This window comes from Salvelinus sp. IW2-2015, linkage group LG4q.1:29 (assembly GCF_002910315.2).
Source record: "Salvelinus sp. IW2-2015 linkage group LG4q.1:29, ASM291031v2, whole genome shotgun sequence".
In the NCBI taxonomy this organism is placed as follows: domain Eukaryota; kingdom Metazoa; phylum Chordata; class Actinopteri; order Salmoniformes; family Salmonidae; genus Salvelinus; species Salvelinus sp. IW2-2015.
In genome coordinates, this window is record NC_036842.1 from 55,226,423 (window position 1) to 55,246,288 (window position 19,866).

Genomic DNA, 19,866 nt, shown 5'->3' on the forward strand with positions numbered 1-19,866 from the left:
ATGACATTTCAGCTTTTCATTTTTAATTAATTTGTAAAAATGTCTAAAAGATAAATTCCATTTTGTCATTATGGGGTATAGGCCAGTGGAAGAAAAAAAATCTAAGTTTAATCCATTTAAATTCAGGCTGTAACACAACAAAATGTGTCACAAGTCAAGGACGTGAATCCTTTCTGAAGGCACTATAACTGTGACATGTTAACTGTGGACCATGTTAATTGTTGAATGTGTTCAGGGACTGAGCAGTAATACAAGAAAACATCAGCACTTCACTTAAAGGAATACTTCAGGATTTGGGCAATGAAGCCCTTTTCCTACTAAGAGTCAAGAGTCAGATGAACTCGTAGATACAATTTTTATGTCTCTGCGTGCAGTTTGAAGGAAGTTGCTAACTAGCGTTAGCGCAAGTGCTGAGTAATGTGGTAACTGCTAGCATGCTATTAGGTACTCTAGACTTCCAGTCATTGCACTAAGGCTAGTTAGGATTGGCTTGCGAAACTAACTCTAACTTCCTTCACACAGAGACATAAAAATGGCATCCATGAGTTCATCTGACTCTAGGGTAGTAGATAAAGGACTTCATTGCCAAAATCCCGATGTATCCCTTTAAAGACGTCTTACACAAAGCCCTCAGTCTTCATTTGATAATGTTTATTGACAGCTGACAGAACATTGGCATTTCAATTGAGGTGTTTACCTATTTCTTCATGCATCCAGACATGTAGTAGTGGGAAAAGTACCCAATTGTCATACTTCAGTAAAAGTAAAGATACCTTAATAGAAAATGACTCAAGTAAAAGTGAAAGCCACCCAGTAAAATACTACTTGAGTAAAAGTTTTAAAGTATTTGGTTTTAAATATACTTAACCTCTAACGAGCCTCTACCCCGGGTCCGGGAGCACCCCCCATCCCCCCACACACTGATTAGCATAGCTAGCATAGCTTCACAAGTAGATAGTAGCATCTAAATATCATTAAATCACAAGTCCAAGACACCAGATGAAAGATACAGATCTTGTGAATAAAGCCACCATTTCAGATTTTTAAAATGTTTTACAGGGAAGACAAAATATGTAAATCTATTAGCTAAACACGTTAGCAAAATACACCACTATTCTAACTCCATCAGTTTCTTCTCCTTCAGGTGCTATCACCAATTCGGCTCAACTAAGATATTGATATCCACTAACCAAGAAAAAACCTCTTCAGATGACAGTCTGATAACATATTCATGGTATAGGATAGTTTTTGTTAGAAAAAAGTGCATATTTCAGGTAGAAATCACAGTTTACAATTGCACCCACCATCACAAATCGACTAGAATTATAGATAGAGCAACGTGTATGACCATTTTACTCATCATAAAACATTTCATAAAAATAGACAAAGCATAGCAATGGAAAGACCCAGTTCTTGTGATTTCAGACCATATTTCAGATTTTCTAAGCGTTTTTCAGCGAAAACACAATAAATCGATAAGTTAGCATACCACATGTGCAAACGTTACCAGAGCATCGATTCAGCCAAAGAGCGCTATAACGTAATCACCGCCAAAATATATTAATTTTTTCACTAACCTTCTCAGAATTCTTCCGATGACACTCCTGTAACATCATTTTACAATATACATATACAGTTTGTTCGAAAAGGTGCATATTTAGCCATACAAAACCGTGGTTACACAATAAAAATACTAGGAAATCAAGCCTCAATATGTCTGACGTCATCTATCAGAGTGATCTAGTTTAATTGAAAGCTAATCATATACTTGACTAAAAAATACAGGGTTGACAGCAATCGAAAGACAAATTAGTTCTTAATGCAACCGCTGATTTACATTTTTAAAATTATCCTTACTTTTCAATACAGGGTTGGCCAAGTGAAGCTATACCAAACAAAATGGCGAAATATGCGTTTAAAATATTTCGACAGAAACACGATTTATCATATTAAATATTGCTTACTTTGAGCTGTTCTTCCATCAGATTCTTGGGCAATGTATCCTTTCTATGTTATAAACGTCTTTGGTCGATAGATGTCCTCTGTCCTTCGAAATGTCCACCACCAACGACCGACACCTAAAACGTGTCCAAACTTTCAGAGTGCACAACAAAGAAATTCCTCAAAATCGCACTAAACGGATATAAATTGATATAAAACGGTTCAAATTAACTACATTATGATGTTTTTAACAACTATAACGACTGAAAACATGACCGGAGAAATATTGCTGGTTAGAAAACGATTTGGAACGAGGCAGGTCCGATGGCCTTGACGCTTCAGGCGCACGTTGAGAAAGGGGGGTCTCTTGTACATTTTAGTCTTTTATAATGGCTGTGAATGTCCCATCGATTTCATTGAAAACGTGATGACGTACAGACACCCAGAGGAAGACGTAGGCAGTGTCGGTTTCTTCATAGCATTCACTGTCGCCTTATAAACAGACCCCAGATCAGAGGTAAAAATTTCTGAAATCTGAACCCTGTCATGAAAAGTGCTGTAGAAATTGTTCTGTACCACTCAGAGACAAAATTCCAACTTCTATAGAAACTAGAAGGTGTTTTCTATCCAATAATAACAATAATATGCATATTGTACGATCAAGAATTTAGCACGAGGCAGTTTAATTTGGAGACACAAATATGCTAATGCGGAACAGCACCCCCTATAGTTGCAAGAAGTTTTTAAGTATAAAAAGTCAATGTAATTGCTATAATATACTTAAATATCAAATGTAAAAGTATAAATAATTTCCAATTCCTTATATTAAGCAAACAAGTAACATTTCTTGTCTTGTTTTTATTTATGGATAGCCAGGGGCACACTCCAACACTCAAACACCATTTACAAATGAAGCTTTTGTGTTTAGTAATTCCACCAGATCAGAGGCAGTAGGGATGACCAGGGATGTTCTCTTGATAAGTGTCTGAATTGGACCATTTTCCTGTCCTGCTAAGCATTCAAAATGTAACAAGTACTTTTGGGTGTCAGGGAAAATGTATGGAGTAAAAAGTACACTATTTCTTTACGAATATAGTGAAGAAAAGTAAAAATGTTAAAAATTATGAATCGTAAAGTACCGCAAAAAAATACTTTGTACTTAAAAATATTTTTACTGAACTACTTTATACCACAGCAGACATGCCATTCTAAGGGCTAAAGCCATTCTAAAGACTGTGTTATTTACTCCTTTATATCTGGAGGCTGAACACCAATTTAGGGAAAATTGTGTAGAGGTGGAACTAAGCTGTGAATAGATCACAGTTTGTGTCTGTGAATGCACACTGCAGATCTTTTTAATTGTTTGTGTGTCTGTGTGTGTGCATGCAATTTTGGGGGGGTATTGGATGTTTTCTCCCATGTATTCCATGTCTGAGAAGAAGACCAAGTATTTATACTCTGATTTTGTTATTTTGGCTTCTTCCCACCCAAACCCCTAGTAACGGCTCAGAGACCTCCGAGGACCTCTTCTGGAAGTTGGACGCCCTCCAGATGTTTGTCCTGGACCTGCACTGGTCCGAGCCTGAGTTTGCCAAACATCTGGAGCAGAGGCTGAAGCTCATGGCCAGCAACATGATGGAGGCCTGTGTCAAAAGGTCAGAGGGCAGGAGACGGTCACCACCTGGGATGGGTTGGGGTTCAGCGTTTACCCACCCTATTTTTTGACACGGCATTCCTGGTTTATAATTGAGATATTACTGAGGATAATGAGAATGAGGTTAGTCAGGGGCGGACTGGGACCAGAAATACGCCCTGGCATTTCTAACACACCGGCCCATTTTTTCCCTGGAGGCCTCACACCGGCCATTTTGCGCAGAACAAAAACAAGTTAGACAGGCCCACAGGTCAAAAAATGGAGCGAAATGCCAGATGGCCAGTCCGCCCCTGAAGTTAGTGATTGAGTTCTGAACAGTGTTTTCCATAGCCCCCTAGGAATTAACCATATCATAAAACCTAAATAAAGCTATCTTTTTTACCCAAAGAACGAAAGCGGCTTTCGACTCCAAGATGCAGAAGGCCAGCAAGTCAACGGACTTCCGGGTGTCGTTGTCGGTATGCACCATGTTCAATGTGCTCATTGACGCCAAGAAGCAGTGCTCCAAACTCTGTGTGCTGGACTCCGGTCTAGAGGTACGATCGCATTCAACTGCTATTCTCTGTTCTTTGACCACACAAACTGACCACACATTTCCATCGATGCAAAACCACCACAAACCCTACTAACGTCAGTCGTGGTTGTTTACATGTACATATTACCTCAATTAGCCTGACTAACCCCCGCACATTGACTCCGGTACCGGTACCACCTGTATATAGCCTCGCTACAGTTATTTTCACTGTCATTTTACAGTTTTTTTATTTCTTTACTTATCTATTGTTTACCTAATACCAATTTCTTCCTTAAAAATTGCACTGTTGTTAAGTAAGCATTTCTCTGTAAGGTGAAACACCTGTTGTATTCGGCGCATGTGACAAATAAACTTTGATTTGATTTCGGTATTCAACTATTGAGTGTAGCAAACAATGGGTATACTGTTGTTAAAAGAATGGGCAGAGCCTCATTTGTTTTTTAAACCCTACATGCCCTAATCAGCTATAAGTACACTGAACCACCACAACAACAGAAGCAAATATTGTTCCCTACCTTTGCTTGGGTTTCCCTAAAGAACTCAATAACTTTTGTTTCCCTTTGTCTGTGGCAGATTTAGTAATATTTCCTTGACAGCTAAAACATTCATTGCCATGGGCACATTCATATCACGTCCAGATCAGTGGTAAAGTGCATTGGCTGCTCTAAATCGATGCTTCTGAACGAGCGCTCAATCTCTCCATTACAGCATTTCACGATGCTAAAGGCTAACCCTCCGCTACCCTGCAACCATTTACAGTGTCTCTACCGAGAGCTAAGCTCACTGTCCCTTTAACCTTCAGCTCCACAAGTCCCTGAGGATGTTTATTCATTGCCGAACAGACACACTCAGGTTTGTACACTCAGTGTACTCTACAGATTCCAATTTGGATTGGAACTAATTGAGTTAGTGCATTAATTATCTACAGTTGATGTGGTTATGATGTGATAAGGTGTTGTTTCACCTGTGCAAAATACAGTTCAAGATCATTATCTATACAGCGTCTGAACCATTGAGGATTTAGCGTAGCGGATGAAAATGTTATTTTTGATCTAGCTACGTGTCAAAAAAAAAAAATTATCCACTCACCTTGGATCATTTACATGAAATGTGTTAAATTCCTGTTGATTAAAATGCAGATTACTTGTAAATAATTTTTTTAAAGGAATTCTAGCACATTGCGAGCTGTGCCACTCGGGAGGCTATTAAATTATTTTGAGGGTATTTTTTAAGAAGCCTTTGTTAGAACAAAGGATGTTGTAGTGAAACTCTTCAAGGATCAAAAAGCACTTTTCTGCATTTATTCTTTACAAAGAAAATGATTTATTTTTCAATTTATGCCTTCCTTTGAGATGTTATAAGTGCTTTTGTCACATCCCTGCATTTAAGTGGACTCTCCAGTCCAAAATCATACCTATCACAAATTTTTCCACCGAAATGTATGTAATTAGTTGATTTTGACATGTATAAAGTTAGCATATACTGATATATCAAAGGCTGTTGTCCCTGACACAGATTAAGTATTGTGCTAAAAAGTACTTTCAATGGTAATTCTCCTTTAAGCATGCTTTTTAGTAGTATGTTTAAGTCTAATCGAGATCCGGGAAACTGGCCCATAACACACACACACATATATATATATACATACAGTACCAGTCTAAAGTTTGGACATTCCTACTCATTCCAGGGTTTTTCTTTATTTTTTACTATTTTCTACATTTTATAATAATAGTGAAGACATCAAAACTATGAAATAACACATATGGAATCATGTAGTAACCAGAAAAGTGTTAAACAAATCAAAATATAATTTATATTTGAGATTCTTCAAAGTAGCCTCCCTTTGCCTTGATGACAGCTTTCTACACTCTTGGCATTCGCTCTTCCAGCTTGATGAGGTAGTCACCTGGGGAAACATTTCAATTAACAGGTGTGCCTTGTTAAAAGTTAATTTGTGGAATTAATTTCCTTCTCATTGCGTTTGAGCCAATAAGTTCAATCAATCGAATTTATTTATGAAGCCCTTTTTACTTCAGCCGATGTCACAAAGTGCTATACAGAAGCCCAGCCTAAAACCCCAAACAGCAAGCAATGCAGATGTAGAAGCACGGTGGCTAAGAAAAACTCCCTAGGAAGAAACCTAGAGAGGAACCAGGCTCTGAGGTGTCGCCAGTCCTCTTCTGGATGTGCCGGGTGGAGATTATTAACATTACATGGCTAAGATGTTCAAACATCCAGCAGGCTCAAATAATAATAATCACAGTGGTTGTAGAGGGTGCAACAGGTCAGCACCTCAAGACGTAATGTCAGTTGGCTTTTCATAGCCTATCATTCAGAGTTAGAGACAGCAGGTGCGGTAGAGAGAGAGATAGTTGAAAACAGCAGGTCCTGGACAAGGTAGCACGTCCGGTGAACAGGTCAGGGTTCCATAGCCGCAGGCAGAACAGTTGAAACTGGAGCAGCAGCACGACCAGGTGGACTGGGGACAGCCAGGAGTCATCAGGCCAGGTAGACCTGAGGCATGGTCCTACAGCTCAGGTCCTCCGAGAGAAGAGAGAAAGAGAGAGAGAGAGAGTTAGAGGCAGCATACTTAAATTCACACAGGACACCGGATAAGACAGGAGAAATACTCCAGATATAACAGACTGATACTAGCCCCCCGACACAAACTATTGCAGCATAAATACTGGAGGCTGAGACAGGAAGTTTCAGGGAGACACTGTGGCCCCGTCCAACGATATCCCCGGACAGGGCCAACCAGGCAAGATATAACCCCACCCACTATGCAAAGCACAGCCCCCACACCACTAGAGGGATATCTTCAAACCACCAACTTACTACCCTGAGACAAGGCCGAGTATAGGCTATGAAGATCTCCCCCACGGCACAAACCCGAGGGGGGCGCCAACCCAGACAGGAAGATCACCTCAGTGACTCAACCCACTCAAGTGATGCACCCCTCCTTGGGACGGCAATGAAAAGCACCAGTACGCCAGTGACTCAGCCCCCGTAATAGGGTTAGAGGGAGAGAATCCCAGTGGAGAAAGGGGAACCGGCCAGGCAGAGACAGCAAGGGCACTGGGCGTCGCTCCAGTGCCTTTCCGTTCACCTTCACACCCCTGGGCCAGACTACTCAATCATAGGACCTACTGAAGAGATTAGTCTTCAATAAAGATTTAAAGGTCGAGACCGAGTCTGCGTCTCTCACATGGATAGGCAGACCATTCCATAAAAATGTTGCTCTATTGGAGAAAGCCCTGCCTCCAGCTGTTTGCTTAGAAATTCTAGGGACAATAAGGAGGCCTGCGTCTTGTGACTGTAGCATACGTGTAGGTGTGTACGGCAGGACCAAATCGGAGAGATAGGTAGGAGCAAGCCCATGTAATGCTTTGTAGGTTAGCAGTAAAACCTTGAAATCAGCCCTAGCCTTAACAGTAAGCCCGGTGGACTGAGAGGCTAGCACTGGAGTAATATGATCAAAGAGTAGGGGGGTCCTACACAGTTTTATTTGAGACAACTGTATAACCTTCAAGATTAATTGTCAGATACAACAGAACATCTCTTTGTTTCTTGGGACCTAGAACAAGCATCTCTGTTTTGTCCAAGTTTAACCGCCATCCACTTCCTTATGTCTGAAACACAGGTTTCCAGGGATGGCAGTTTTGGGGCTTCACCATGTTTCATCGAAATGTACAGCTGTGTATTGTCCGCATAGCAGTGAAAGTTAACATTGTGTTTCCGAATGACATCACCAATAGGTAAAATATATTGTGAAAACAATAGTGGTCCTAAAACGGAACCTTGAGAAACACCGAAATTTACAGTTGACGTGTCAGAGTACAAACCATCCACGGAGACAAACTGATATCTTTCCGACAGATAAGATCTAAACCAGGCCAGAACTTATTTGTGTAGACCAATTTGGGTTTCCAATCTCTCCAAAAGAATATGGTGATCGATGGTATCAAAAGCAACACTAAGGTCTAAGAGCACGAGGACAGATGCAGAGCCTTGGTCTGACGCCATTAAAAGGTCATTTACCACCTTCACAAGTGCAGTCTCTGTGCTATGATGGAGTCTAAAACCAGACTGAAGCATTTTGTATACATTGTTTGTCTTCAGGAAGGCAGTGAGTTGCTGCGCAACAGATTTTTCAAAACATTTTGAGAAATGGGAGATTCGATACAGGCCGATAGTTTTGGCTTTGGCTTTTTCAAGAGAGACACTTACTGCCACTTTTAGTGAGTTTGGTAAACATCCGGTGGAGACGGAGGCGTTTATAATGTTCAACATAGGAGGGCCAAGCACAGGAAGCAGCTCTTTCAGTAGTTTAGTTGGAATAGGGTCCAGTATGTAGCTTGAAGGTTTAGAGGCAATGATTGTTTTCATCAATGTGTCAAGAGATATAATATTTGAAAACTTGAGTGTCTCCCTTGATCCTAGGTCCTGGCAGTGTTGTGCAGACTCTGAGCTTTTGAGAAATACGCAGATTTAAAGAGGAGTCCGTAATTTGCTTTCTAATGAACATGATCTTTTCGTCAATGAAGTTAATGAATTTATCACTGCTGAAGTGAAAGCCATCCTCTCTTGGGGAATACTGCTTTTTAGTTAGCTTTGCAACAGTATCAAAAATAATGTTGGATTGTTCTTATTCTCCTCAATTAATTTGGAAATATAGGATAATCGAGCAGCAGTGAGGGCTCTTCGATACTGCACGGTACTGTCTTTCCAAGCTAATCGGAAGACTTCCAGTTTGGTGTAGCGCCATTTCCGTTCCAATTTTCTGGAAGTTTGCTTCTGGGCTTGGGTATTTTCTGTATACCAGGGAGCTAGTTTCTTATGACAAATGTTTTTTTGTTTTAGGGGTGTGACTGCATTTAGGGTATTACGCGAGGTAAAATTTAGTTCCTCGGTTAGATCGTTAACCAATTTTTGTACTCTGACGTCCTTGAGTAGGTGGAGGGAGTCTGGAAGGGCATCTAGGAATCTTTGGGTTGTCCGAGAATTTATAGCACGACTTTTGATGATCCTTGGTTGGGGTCTGAGCAGATTATTTGTTGCGATTGCAAACGTAATAAAATGGTGGTCCGATAGTCCAGGATTATGAGGAAAAACATTAAGATCCACAACATTTATTCCATGGGACAAAACTAGGTCCAGAGTATGACTGTGGCAGTGAGTAGGTCCGGAGACATGTTGGACAAAACCCACTGAGTTGATGATGTCTCTGAAAGCCTTTTGGAGTGGGTCTGTGGATTTTTCCTCTGTAGCAGAGGTAACTCTGGTTCTTTCTTTCCTGTGGAGGTCCTCATGAGAGCCAGTTTCATCATCCGCATCATAGCGGATATTGTTATCCATGTCGGCACCAACGAAGTTAGGATGAAACAGTCAGAGGTCACAAAGCGTGGGTGAGTCCCAGAAAGAGGGTCAATTATCTACAAATTCTATCTTTTGGGAGGGGCAGAAAACAGTTTTCAACCAGCGATTGAGTTGTGAGACTCTGCTGTAGAGCTCATCACTCCCCCTAACTGGGAGGGGGCCGGAGACAATTACTCGATGCCGACAAATCTTTCTAGCTGATTTACACGCTGAAGCTGTTACATGACCTCTGACTGTTTCATCCTAACTTCGTTGGTGCCGACATGGATAACAATATCCCTATACTCTCTACACTCGCCAGTTTTAGCCTTAGCCAGCACCATCTTCAGATTAGCCTTAATGTCGGTTGCCCTGCCCCCTGGTAAACAGTGTATGATCGCTGGATAATCATATTTAAGACTAATACTGCGGGTAATAGAGTCAGTTGTGTTGTGAAAAAGTAGGGTTGGTATACAGAAGATAGACCTACTTGGTAAAAGACCAAGTCCATATTATGGCAAGAACAGCTCAAATAAGCAAAGAGAAACGACAGTCCATAATACTTTATGACATGAAGGTCAGTCAATCCGGTAAATTTCAAGAACTTTGAGTGATTCTTCAAGTGCAGTTGCAAAAAGCATCAAGCGCTATGATGAAACTGGCTCTCATGAGGACCTCCACAGGAAAGGAAGACCCAGAGTTACCTCTGCTGCAGAGGATAAGTTCATTAGAGTTAACTGCACCTCAGATTGCAGGCCAAATAAATGTTTCAGAGTTCAAGTAACAGACACATCTCAACATCAACTGCTCAGAGGAGGCTTTGTGAATCAGGCCTTCATGGTCGAATTGCTGCAAAGAAACCACTACTAAAGGACACCAATAATAAGAAGAGACTTGCTTGGGCCAAGAAACAAGAGCACTGAACATTAGACCGGTGGAAATCTGTCCTTTGTCTGATGAGTCCAAATGTGAGGTTTTTGGTTCCAACCGCCACGTCTTTGAGAGACAGAGAGTAGGTGAACGGATGATCTCCACATGTGTGGTTCCCACCGTGAAGCATGGAGGAGATGGTGTGGGGGTGCTTTGCTGGTGACACTCTCAGTGATTTATTTAGAATTTAAGGCACACTTAACCAGCATGGCTACCACAGCATTCTGCAGCGATACGCCATCCCATCTGGTTTGCGCTTAGTGGGACTATCATTTGTTTTTTAACAGGACAATGACCCAAAACACACCTCCAGGCTGTGTAAGGGCTATTTGATCAAGAAGGAGAGTGATGGTGCTGCATCAGATGACCTGGCCTCCACAATCACCCGACCTCAATCCAATTAAATGGTTTGGGATGAGTTTGAACGCAGAGTGAAGGAATGGCAGCCAACAAGTGCTCAGCATATGTGGGAACTACTTCAAGACTTTTTGATAAACATTCCTGGTGACTAACTCATGAAGCTGGTTGAGAGAATGCCAAGCGTGTTCAAATCTGTCATCAAGGCAAATGGTGGCTACTTTGAATAATAAAAAATCAAAAATATATAGTGAAAATAAAGAAAAACCCTGGAATGAGTAGGTGTGTCCAAACTTTTGACTGGTACTGTATATATGCAGTGCATTCAGAAAGTATTCAGACCCCTTTACTTTTTCCACATTTTGCTACATTACAGCCTTGTTCTAAAATGGATTTAAAAAAAGTTCCGTCATTAATCTACACACAATACCCCATAATGTTTGTCCCAAGATGGCATAGCAGTCAGACGTCCTTTGTCCTCGTCTTGTCATGTCCCGTCTATATATATATTTACATCTTTCTTCGCATATCTTTTATATATTTTCTTTTCCAAAAACTCAACTTCAAAACACTCTCCTGCAACCCGCCTCACCAATTATTATTTTTTAAGTATTATTTACCTCAAATCTGAAATCCACAATGGAAGCTAGCCAGAAGCTAACCAGAAGCTAGCCAGAAGCTAGCCAGTTTACTGGCTAACGTTAGCATTCAACTAACCACGGTTTGTGGTCATCAGCTTTTCGAGCTAAAGGATAGCTTTCGTCAGTTTTGTACTACGCGACTCAGACCAGAACATACCGGACTTATTTTTCTCTCCATATCCCCGGATTTCAACCGCAAACTCTGGACATTTACACATGGATCTCGCAGCTAGCTAGCTGCTATCTGTGTGACTATTGGCTTATGTCGATCCCGGAGCAAACATCACTTATTCCAGCTGAAGAGTTCCAACAGCCACTCCTGGGCTACAATCACCTATCCGGACCCGTTTTACTGCCGATGCGGAGCCCCACCGGGCGTTCACGACTGGACTACCGATGTTATCTGCCCGAGGGAGTTATCCAACTGGCCCCTCCATCGCGACGTTACCTGAACGCCCATCTGCGGCCTGCTAATCGTTAGCTGTCTTATCGGCTGCTATCTGAATAGGTCTATCTATCGGACAATTTTTCTTGGGTCACTATAACTATATCTATTTTGCCCTCTACCACACGGAACCCCACTAATCTACTGTCGGAAACACACGAGGTGGCTAAAATCAGACTTCTATCCTATGCTAGCTTGCTACCGATGGCTCAGCTAGCTGTCTGAATCGCCGTTACCCCAACCAACCTCACTCCTCACTGGACCATTATGATCACTCGACTAAGCATGCCTCTCCTTAATGTCAATATGCCTTATCCATTGCTGTTCTGGTTAGTGTTTATTGGCTTATTTCACTGTAGAGCCTCTAGCCCTGCTCATTATACCTTATACAACCTTTCAGTTCCACCACCCACACATGCGATGACATCACCTGGTTTCAATGATGTTTCTAGAGACAATATCTCTCTCATCATCACTCAATACCTAGGTTTACCTCCACTGTATTCACATCCTACCATACCTTTGTCTACATTATACCTTGACGCTATTTTATCGCCCCCAGAAACCTCCTTTTACTCTCTGTTCCGGACGTTCTAGACGACCAATTCTCATAGCTTTTAGCCGTACCCTTATCCTACTCCTCCTCTGTTCCTCTGGTGATGTAGAGGTGAATCCAKGCCCTGCAGTGCCTAGCTCCACTCCTATTYSCCAGGCKCTCTCWTTTGATGACTTCTGTAACCGTAATAGCCTTGGTTTCATGCATGTTAACATTAGAAGCCTCCTCGCTAAGTTTGTTTTATTCACTGCTTTAGCACACACTGCCAACCCGGATGTTCTAGCCGTGTCTGAATCCTGGCTTAGGAAGACCATCCTAAATATCCATCCCTAACTACAACATTTTCAGACAAGATAGAACGGCCAAAGGGGGCGGTGTTGCAATCTACTGCAAAGATAGCCTGCAGAGTTCTGTCCTACTATCCAGGTCTGTACCCAAGCAATTTGAACTTCTACTTTTAAAAATTCACCTCTCTAAAAGCAAGTCTCTCACTGTTGCCGCCTGCTATAGACCACCCTCTGCCCCCAGCTGTGCTCTTGACATATGTGAACTGATTGCCCCCCATCTATCTTCAGAGCTCGTGCTGCTAGGCGACCTAAACTGGAACATGCTTAACTCCCCAGCCATCCTACAATCTAAGCTTGATGCCCTCAATCTCACACAAATTATCAATGAACCTACCAGGTATCACCCCAAAGCCGTAAACACGGGCACCCTCATAGATATCATCCTAACCAACTTGCCCTCTAAATATACCTCTGCTGTTTTCAACCAAGATCTCAGCGATCACTGCCTCATTGCCTGCATCCGTAATGGATCAGCGGTCAAACGACCTCCACTCATCACTGTCAAACACTCCCTGAAACACTTCAGCGAGCAGGCCTTTCTAATCAACCTGGCCGGGGTATCCTGGAAGGATATTGATCTCATCCCGTCAGTAGAGGATGCCTGGTTATTTTTTTTAAATGACTTCCTCACCATCTTAAATAAGCATGCCCCATTCAAGAAATGTAGAACCAGGAACAGATATAGCCCTTGGTTCTCTCCAGACATGACTGCCCTTAACCAACACAAAAACATCCTATGGCGTTCTGCATTAGCATCGAACAGCCCCCGTGATATGCAACTTTTCAGGGAACCTAGAAACCAATATACACAGGCAGTTAGAAAAGCCAAGGCTAGCTTTTTCAAGCAGAAATTTGCTTCCTGCAACACAAACTCAAAAAAGTTCTGGGACACTGTAAAGTCCATGGAGAATAAGAACACCTCYTCCCAGCTKCCMACTGCACTGRRGAYAGGAAACACTGTCACCACCRAYAAATCCACTATAATTGAGAATTTCAATAAGCATTTTTCTACGGCTGGCCATGMTTTCCACCTGGCTACCCCTACCCCGGTCAACAGCACTGCACCCCCCACAGCAACTCGCCCAAGCCTTCCCCATTWCTCCTTCTCCCAAATCCAGTCAGCTGCTGTTCTGAAAGAGCTGCAAAATCTGGACCCYTACAAATCAGCCGGGCTAGACAATCTGGACCCTTTCTTTCTAAAATTATCTGCTGAAATTGTTGCAACCCCTATTACTAGCCTGTTCTAGCCTCTCTTTCGTGTCGTCTGAGATTCCCAAAGATTGGAAAGCAGCTGCGGTCATCCCCCTCTTCAAAGGGGGAGACACTCTAGACCCAAACTGCTACAGACCTATATCTCTTCTACCCTGCCTTTCTAAGGTCTTCGAAAGCCAAGTCAACAAACAGATTACCGACCATTTCGAATCCCACCATACCTTCTCCGCTATGCAATCTGGTTTCAGAGCTGGTCATGGGTGCACCTCAGCCACGCTCAAGGTCCTAAACGATATCCTAACCGCCATCGATAAGAAACAATACTGTGCAGCCGTATTCATYGACCTGGCCAAGGCTTTCGACTCTGTCAATCACCACAWCCTCATCGGCAGACTCGATAGCCTTGGTTTCTCAAATGATTGCCTCGCCTGGTTCACCAACTACTTCTCTGATAGAGTTCAGTGTGTCAAATCGGAGGGCCTGTTGTCCGGGCCTCTGGCAGTCTCTATGGGGGTGCCACAGTGTTCAATTCTTGGACCGACTCTCTTCTCTGTATACATCAATGATGTCGCTCTTGCTGCTGGTAAGTCTCTGATCCACCTCTACGCAGACGACACCATTCTGTATACTTCTGGCCATTCTTTGGACACTGTGTTAACAACCCTCCAGACGAGTTTCAATGCCATACAACTCTCCTTCCGTGGCCTACAACTGCTCTTAAATGCAAGTAAAACTAAATGCATGCTCTTCAACCGATCGCTGCCTGCACCTGCCCGCCCGTCCAACATCACTACTCTGGATGGTTCTGACTTAGAATATGTGGACAACTACAAATACCTAGGTGTCTGGTTAGACTGTAAACTCTCCTTTCAGACTCACATCAAACATCTCCAATCCAAAGTTAAATCTAGAATTGGCTTCCTATTTCGCAACAAAGCATCCTTCACTCACGCTGCCAAATATACCCTTGTAAAACTGACCATCCTACCGATCCTCGACTTCGGCGATGTCATTTACAAAATAGCCTCCAATACCCTACTCAATAAATTGGATGCAGTCTWTCACAGTGCCATCCGTTTTGTCACCAAAGCCCCATATACTACCCACTACTGCGACCTGTACGCTCTCGTTGGCTGGCCCTCGCTTCATACTCGTTGCCAAACCCACTGGCTCCAGGTCATCTACAAGACCCTGCTAGGTAAATCCCCCTTATCTCAGCTAGCTGGTCACCATAGCAGCACCCACCTGTAGCACGCGCTCCAGCAGGTATATCTCTCTGGTCACCCCCAAAACCAATTCTTCCTTTGGCCGCCTCCTTCCAGTTCTCTGCTGCCAATGACTGGAATGAACTACAAAAATCTCTGAAACTGGAAACACTTWTCTCCCTCACTAGCTTTAAGCACCAGCTGTCAGAGCACCTGTACATAGCCCATCTATAATTTAGCCCTAACAACTACCTCTCCGCCTACTGTATTTATTTATTTATTTTGCTCCTTTGCACCCCATTATTTCTATCTTTACTTTGCACATTCTTCCACTGCAAATCTACCATTCCAGTGTTTTACTTGTTATATTGTATTTACTTCACCACCATGGCCTTTTTTTGCCTTTACCTCTCTTATCTCACCTCATTTGCTCACATTGTATATACTTATTATTTTCTACTGTATTATTGACTGTATGTTTGTTTTACTCCATGTGTAACTCTGTGTTGTTGTATGTGTCGAACTGCTTTGCTTTTTCTTGGCCAGGTTGCAATTGTAAATGAGAACTTGTTCTCAACTTGCCTACCTGGTTAAATAACGGTTAAATAAAATGTAAAAAAAATTATGACAAAGAAAAAAATATTACATTTACATATGTTTTCAGACCCATTACTCAATACTTTGTTGAAGCATCTTTGGCAGCAATTACAGCCTTGGGTCTTCTTGGGTATGACGCTACAAGCTTGGCACACCTGTATTTGGGGAGTTTCACCAATTCTTCTCTGCAGATTCTCTCAAGCTCTGTCCGGTTGGATGGGGAGACTCGTTGCACAGCTATTTTCAGGTCTCTCCAGTGATGTTCGATTGGGTTCAAGTCCGGGCTCTGGCTGGACCACTCAAGGACATTCAGAGACTTGTCCCGAAGCCAACCCTGCGTTGTCTTGGCTGTCTGCTTAGGGTCGTTGACCTGTTGGAAGGTGAACCTTCACCACCGTCTGTGGTCCTGAGCACTCTGGAGCAGGTTTTCATCAAGGATCTCTCTGTACTTGTCTCTGTTCATCTTTCCCTCGATCCTGACTAGTCTCCCAGTCCCTGCCGCTGAAAAAAATCCCAACAGTATGATGCTTTCACCACCGGGCTTCACCGTAGAGATAGTGCAAGGATTCCTCCAGAGTGACGCTTGGCATTCAGGCCAAAGAGTTCAATCTTGGTTTCATCATACCAGAGAATCTTGTTATTTATGTTCTGAGAGTCCTTTAGGTGCCTTTTTGCAAATTCCAAGTGGGATGTAATGTGCCTTTTAATGACAAGTGAATTCCGTCTGGCTGACTGGCTACGTTAAATGCCTGATTGGTGGAGTGCTGCAGAGATGGTTGTCCTTCGCAAGGGTTCTCCCATCTCCACAGAGGAACTCTGGAGCTCTGTCAGAGTGACCATTGTGTTCTTGGTCACCTCCCTGACCAAGGCCCTTCTCCGCCGATTGCTCAGTTTGCCGGGCGGCCAGCTCTAGGAAGAGTCTTTGTGGTTCCAAACTTCTTCCATTTAAGAATGATGAAGGCCACTTTGTTCTTGGGGACCTTTAACTCTGCAGAAATGTTTTGGTATCCTTCCCCAGATCTGTGCCTCGACACAATCCTGTCTCGGAGTTATACGGACAATTCCTTCAACCTCATGACTTGGTTTTTGCTCTGACATTAACTGTCTACTGTGGGACCTTACATAGACAGGTGTGTGCCTTTCCAAATCATGTCCAATCAATTGAATTTACCACAGGTGGACTCCAATGAAGTTGTACAAACATCTCATGGATGATTCATGGAAACAGGATGCACTTGAGCTCAATTTCGAGTCTCTTAGCAATGGGTCTGAATATTTATGTAAATAAAGTATTTTTTGATTATATATTCTAAAAAACGGTTTTCTCTTTGTCATTAGGAGGCATTTTGTGTAGATTTATGTGAATTTTTTTTAAATTTAATGCATTTTAGAATAAGGCTGTTACGTAACAAAATGTGGAAAAAATCAAGGGGTCTGAATATTTTCAGAATGCACTGTACCTACACGAACGCTACAGTCACAAGACGCAGGCCTCCTTATTGTCCCTAGAATTTCTAAGCAAACAACTGGAGGCAGGGCTTTCTCCTATAGAGCAACATTTTTATGGAATGGTCTGCCTATCCATGTGAGAGAAGCAGACTCGGTCTCAACTTTTAAGTCTTTGCTGAAGACTCATCTCTTCAGTAAGTCCTATGATTGAGTGTAGTCTGGCCCAGTGGTGCGAAGGTGAACGGCAAGGCAATTGAGAGACGAACCACCCTTGCTGTCTCTGCCTGGCTGGCTCCCCTCTCTCTTCTGGGATTCTCTGCCTGACCGGCTCCACTCTCCACTGGGATTCTCTGCCTCTGACCCTATTATGGGGGCTGAGTCACTCGCTTACTAGTGCTCTTCCATGCCGTCCTTAGGAGGGGTGCGTCACCTGAGTGGGTTGACCTTCCTGTCCGGTTTTGCGCCCCCCTCGGGTTTGTGCTGTGGAGGAGATCTTTCGTAGGCTATTTTAAGCCTTGTCTTAGGGTAGTAAGTTGGTGGTCTGTTGATATCCCTCTAGTGGTTTGGGGGCTTTGCTTTGGCAAGTGGGTGGGGTTATATCCTGCCTGGTTGGCCCTGTCCGGGGGTATCATCGGACGGGGCCACAGTGTCCCCTGACCCACCCCTGTCTCAGCCTCCAGTACCTATGCTGCAATAGTCTATGTGCCGGGGGGCTAGAGTCAGTCTGTTATATCTGGCGTAATTCTCCTGTCTTATCTGGTGTCCTGTGTGAATTTAAGTATGCTCCCTCTAATTCTTTCTCTTGCCCGCTCTCCCTCCCCTCCCGGAGGACCTGAGCCCTAAGATCATGCCTCAGGACTACCTGGCCTGATGACTCCTGGCTGTCCCCAGTCCACCTGGTCGTGCTGCTGCTCCAGTTTCAACTGTAGCCTGCGGCTATGGAACCCTGACCTGTTCACCGGACGTACTACCTTGTCCCGGACCTGGTGTTTTTCGACTCTCTCTCTCTCTACCACACCTGTTGTCTTGACCTCTGAATGCTTGGCTATGAAAAGCCAACTGACATTTATTCCTGAGGTACTGACTTGTTGCACCCTCTACAACCACTGTGATTATTATTTGACCCTGCTGGTCATCTATGAACGTTTGAACATCTTGAACAACAATCTGGTCTTAATGGCTATGTACTCTTATAATCTCCACCCTGCACAGCCAGAAGAGGACACCCGTCAGAGCCTGGTTCCTCTCTAGGTTTCTTCCTAGGTTCCCGCCTTTCTAGGGAGTTTTTCCTAGCCACCGTGCTTCTACATCTGCATTGCTTGCTGTTTGGGGTTTTAGGCTGGGCTTCTGTATAGCACTTTGTGACATCGGCTGATGTAAAAAGGGCTTCATAAATACATTTGATTGATTGATTTCGGTAACAGAACTTTTCAGTCAGAAATGGCTGAAATTATGTTGCCGGTTTAGCAACACGGACAGCGTGATAATCACTTTGATATTCTGTGGTGGTCGCTGCAGCAGGGAGGAGAGAGAGACAACGGGGGCTAGTCACAGTCACTCGCTTTTTTTTTAACACAGCGCAGCATGTCTTAGCCCAGCCCGGCACAATCAAATCAATCGCTGGTCATTTGTGTCTTAATTATTTTATCAAACAGTGTGCATAAAGCATCAGACAAGCTCAGTGGATATAGTTGATTTGATTAAAACACATAGGATGTGTCAATATATGGAAAATAACACGTTTTAACATTTTTAAAAAGACCAGAGGACTCTTGGTCGACGTAGATTTATGTTTTGTCGGGAACAGCCCTAATGGCAATTTGAATGCACTGAGATACCGTGGAGAGATCCTGAGGCCCATTGTTGTGCCATTCATCCGCCGCCATCACCTCATGTTTCAGCCTGAATCTGTACACAATTCCTGGAAGCTGAAAATGTCCCAGTTCTTCCATGGCCTGCATACCCACCAGACATGTCACCCATTGAGCATGTTTGGGATGCTCTGGATCTACGTGTACGATAGTGTGTCATGCATTCAGAAAGTATTCATACCCCTTGACTTTTTTCAACATTTTGTTATGTTACAGCCTAACCTCAAAATGGGTTAAATTGATTTATTTTCTTACCCATCTACACACAATACCCCAATGAATTTTTTTTGCAAATGTATTGAATATTAAATACAGAAATATCTAATTTACATAAGTATTCACACCCCTGAGTCAATACAAGTACTTGGGAGTATGGCTAGATGGTACACTGTCCTTCTCTCAGCACATATCAAAGCTGCAGGCTAAAGTTAAATCTAGACTTGGTTTCCTGTATTGTAATCGCTACTCTTTCACCCCAGCTGCCAAACTAATCCTGATTCAGATGACCATCCTTCCCATGCTAGATTATGGAGACATAATTAATAGATCGGAAGGTAAGGGTGCTCTCGAGCGGCTAGATGTTCTTTACCATTCGGCCATCAGATTTGCCACCAATGCTCCTTGTAGGACAAATCACTGCACTCTACACTCCTCTGTAAACTGGTCATCTCTGTATACCCGTCGTCCTTCTTTTCACTATGTCAATTAGGTTAGTATTGTGGAGTAACTACAATGTTGTTGATCCATCCTCTATTTTCTCGATTTTCT

The 19,866-nt window shown here is 43.0% G+C and overlaps 1 protein-coding gene across 1 annotated transcript in view; it reads left to right on the forward strand.

Annotated features, from left to right (window-relative positions):
* Window positions 1-19,866, forward strand: part of LOC111960957 (calcium-dependent secretion activator 2) — a 237,964-nt gene that overhangs the window by 191,902 nt on the left and 26,196 nt on the right. The window contains exons 20-21 of the mRNA XM_070442960.1: window positions 3,441-3,596; window positions 3,984-4,131. Of these exons, the coding sequence (XP_070299061.1) occupies window positions 3,441-3,596; window positions 3,984-4,131 (304 nt within the window). The remainder of the gene's footprint in view (window positions 1-3,440; window positions 3,597-3,983; window positions 4,132-19,866) is intronic.